A 2,377-nucleotide genomic window follows, 5' to 3' on the forward strand; every position below is an offset into this window, starting at 1 on the left:
ACGACGTGCAGAGTACGCAAAGGGAGGCTGCTTCTTTGGCGACTTCCTCGAGGTGGTGTTGCTAGTGCTGGCCACGAATCCGCTGAGCTCGGCCACAGGTGCTGAACGCAGCTTCATGGCCGGCATTGGTGATACTAAAGGCATTTTATGTGTCGGTATATAGCAGGTATCGGTCGTTGTTTTAAAATTAGGCGGAACCAAATTGGGTGTATATTCAATTGAGGGTGCTAAAAAAAGTGAATGGAGAGAAGTGAAACAAACAAAAGAGAGAAAAGAATTGGATGACGGCAGAGTCTTTTTAAGGGGCCAGGAAAGGAGTACCTCAGGCGTGTAACAACAAAAAGACTGTGAAAAAGATTTAGTGAGGAGGGAGCGGTTGGGCGAGGAAAGTGACTCTACGGAAAATTGCTTTTGGGTAAAGGCCGGGCGGGGGCATTTATATGCGTCATGTTCCTTCCTCTTTGAGAATCCGCCACTGCAGCGCCAAGGGTCACAATAACTTTTCTGTCTCAACGGACATTTTGGCCTTTGAAGATTGCGCAGATATCGTCGCTGGATGACAACAAAACAGAGTGCGTTAATTTGCTGCATTGCACGCATAAATTGGTTCGGAGTGAGGATATTTTGATGTTGTCGCTTTTTCCTTTCGACGGCCGACTATTAATCAAGCCCTGGCAGAGGGGCATCTCCGCTTGCCACCGAATGTGAAAGGCCAGCCTCGATTCGGGATGCCTGCAAGGCAGCAGACTTCTAGTGGCCGTGGGGAAAATAGCAAGCGGCCAATTTATTGGCGCGTCACTGAGAGGTGCACACATGGTGCAAGCCCGAAGCACCGAGTTTAGCAGCTGGCGTGCGGGCTTATCGATTGAATTTGGCATCGATAAGCAATCACCAGATCACTGCCGATTAGTTTAACCCATGACTCTGCTGCAATAGCAGTTGCTTGGCACGTCACCTTTCTTTTTTTTTTTTGTTTCCTAAACCTACTCTCGAGCACCCGTACCATGTATCTTATATCAGGCCGTGCCCGCGGCTCTGCCCGCAATTCGCGCAGTCCACGGTCAGCAACACCCAGCGCTCGCCGCTGCCGCCACTGAGCCCCTCGCCGACACATCTAGCGACCTTTCTGGCATAGCTGGACTGGATCTCGACAACGACGACGGCGATGACGTTGATGCCGCTGACTTGAACGACCCGGAGCTGCTGGGCGAGCTTGCGGCTCTGCGCAGCGAATGGGCCTGTCGAGCCCCCCTGCCCGTAAAACACCAGCACGACAGCCATCACAAAATGCAGCTGCGTCGATGGCGTTCGACGAGGACGACAAAATACTCGACAGTGTCGAGGTCACCGAGGAGGATATGAATGACCCAGGGCTATTAGCTGAGCTGTCGCAGTATGGCGGTGCGGCGATGCCAGAAGAAACCGCCAAGCCTGCCAAGGCTCCTGACAACAGTGCTTTGCTGGAAGCCCTAAACGAGCGGACAGCAGAGCTCAAGAGTGCCGCACTGACAGCCAAACGACAGGGCGATATGGACATAGCCCGTGGGATGCTTATGCAGATGAAGGCAGTGCAGGAGGCGGCAAAGTGCGTACGCTCAGGCCAGCCATTGCCCAAGGGGTTTGCTATGCCGCCCAAGCCTACAGCTCCTGAGTCGCCCACACCAAAAGCACCTGAATCACCGGTGCTGCCAGCGCCTGGGCCTAGAAAGCCCAAAACACCTGACCTGGCCACGCAGCCGGCGCCTGAGCCGCCAGTGACCAGTGCTCCCCGCGTAGCTGCATCAGCCAGCCAAACCCCAGCCAAGGGCGTCACGTCACCAGCACCCAAACGCACTGCAGCGGTTTCCACGCCTGCACAGTCCTCCTCTACGCCCGGGCCAACCGCGCGGTATTTCTCGACGACCCGCAGCTCCAAAACCTTGCCCGGGTTGCCGTTGACTTTGGTGCCATGACGGAGCAGCTGGAGCTGCAGATCTCACATGCCACACGTCTGCCGCCCACTACCTGCGGGCCGGAGATAAACCGCGCGCGCTCGAGTTCCATCGGTACAAGAAGCGCGCACAGGCCGACCTTGCCACGGTCGCCTCATACCAGGCTAACCAGCGCCTGGCCCCGCGCCGTTCCTGCACCACGAAGTCACATGGACAGCGCCCGTGGACCAGCGCCGGGACATCTCTGTAAATGAACTCCAGATCGCCATCAAGCGCGTAGTGTCGGACGGGGACCTGGAGGCAACGCTGAATGGCAGCGCTGACTCGTTTGTGCAGTGGGAGATCAGCTGGCCCAGAGACAAGCCCAGTAAGGCGTATGCGCGGACCATCAAGTTCAGCGAGTTCGACTCGGGCGACGTCGGTCTGGAGTATTCGCAAAACATCGC

The 2,377-nt window shown here is 56.2% G+C and overlaps 1 protein-coding gene across 1 annotated transcript; it reads left to right on the plus strand.

The window, feature by feature from the left end:
• Window positions 1-1,004: 1,004 nt before the first annotated feature.
• DL89DRAFT_297676 (uncharacterized protein) lies at window positions 1,005-2,359 on the plus strand (the record flags this gene model as incomplete). Its single annotated transcript, XM_040890757.1, has 5 exons — window positions 1,005-1,060; window positions 1,119-1,240; window positions 1,294-1,813; window positions 1,840-2,045; window positions 2,104-2,359. Coding segments are annotated over 5 exons (1,160 nt in total), but the record flags the coding sequence as incomplete, so codon positions are not given.
• Window positions 2,360-2,377: the final 18 nt, after the last annotated feature.

The sequence above is a fragment of the Linderina pennispora genome (assembly GCF_002104995.1).
Source record: "Linderina pennispora strain ATCC 12442 chromosome Unknown DL89scaffold_116, whole genome shotgun sequence".
NCBI lineage: Eukaryota > Fungi > Kickxellomycota > Kickxellomycetes > Kickxellales > Kickxellaceae > Linderina > Linderina pennispora.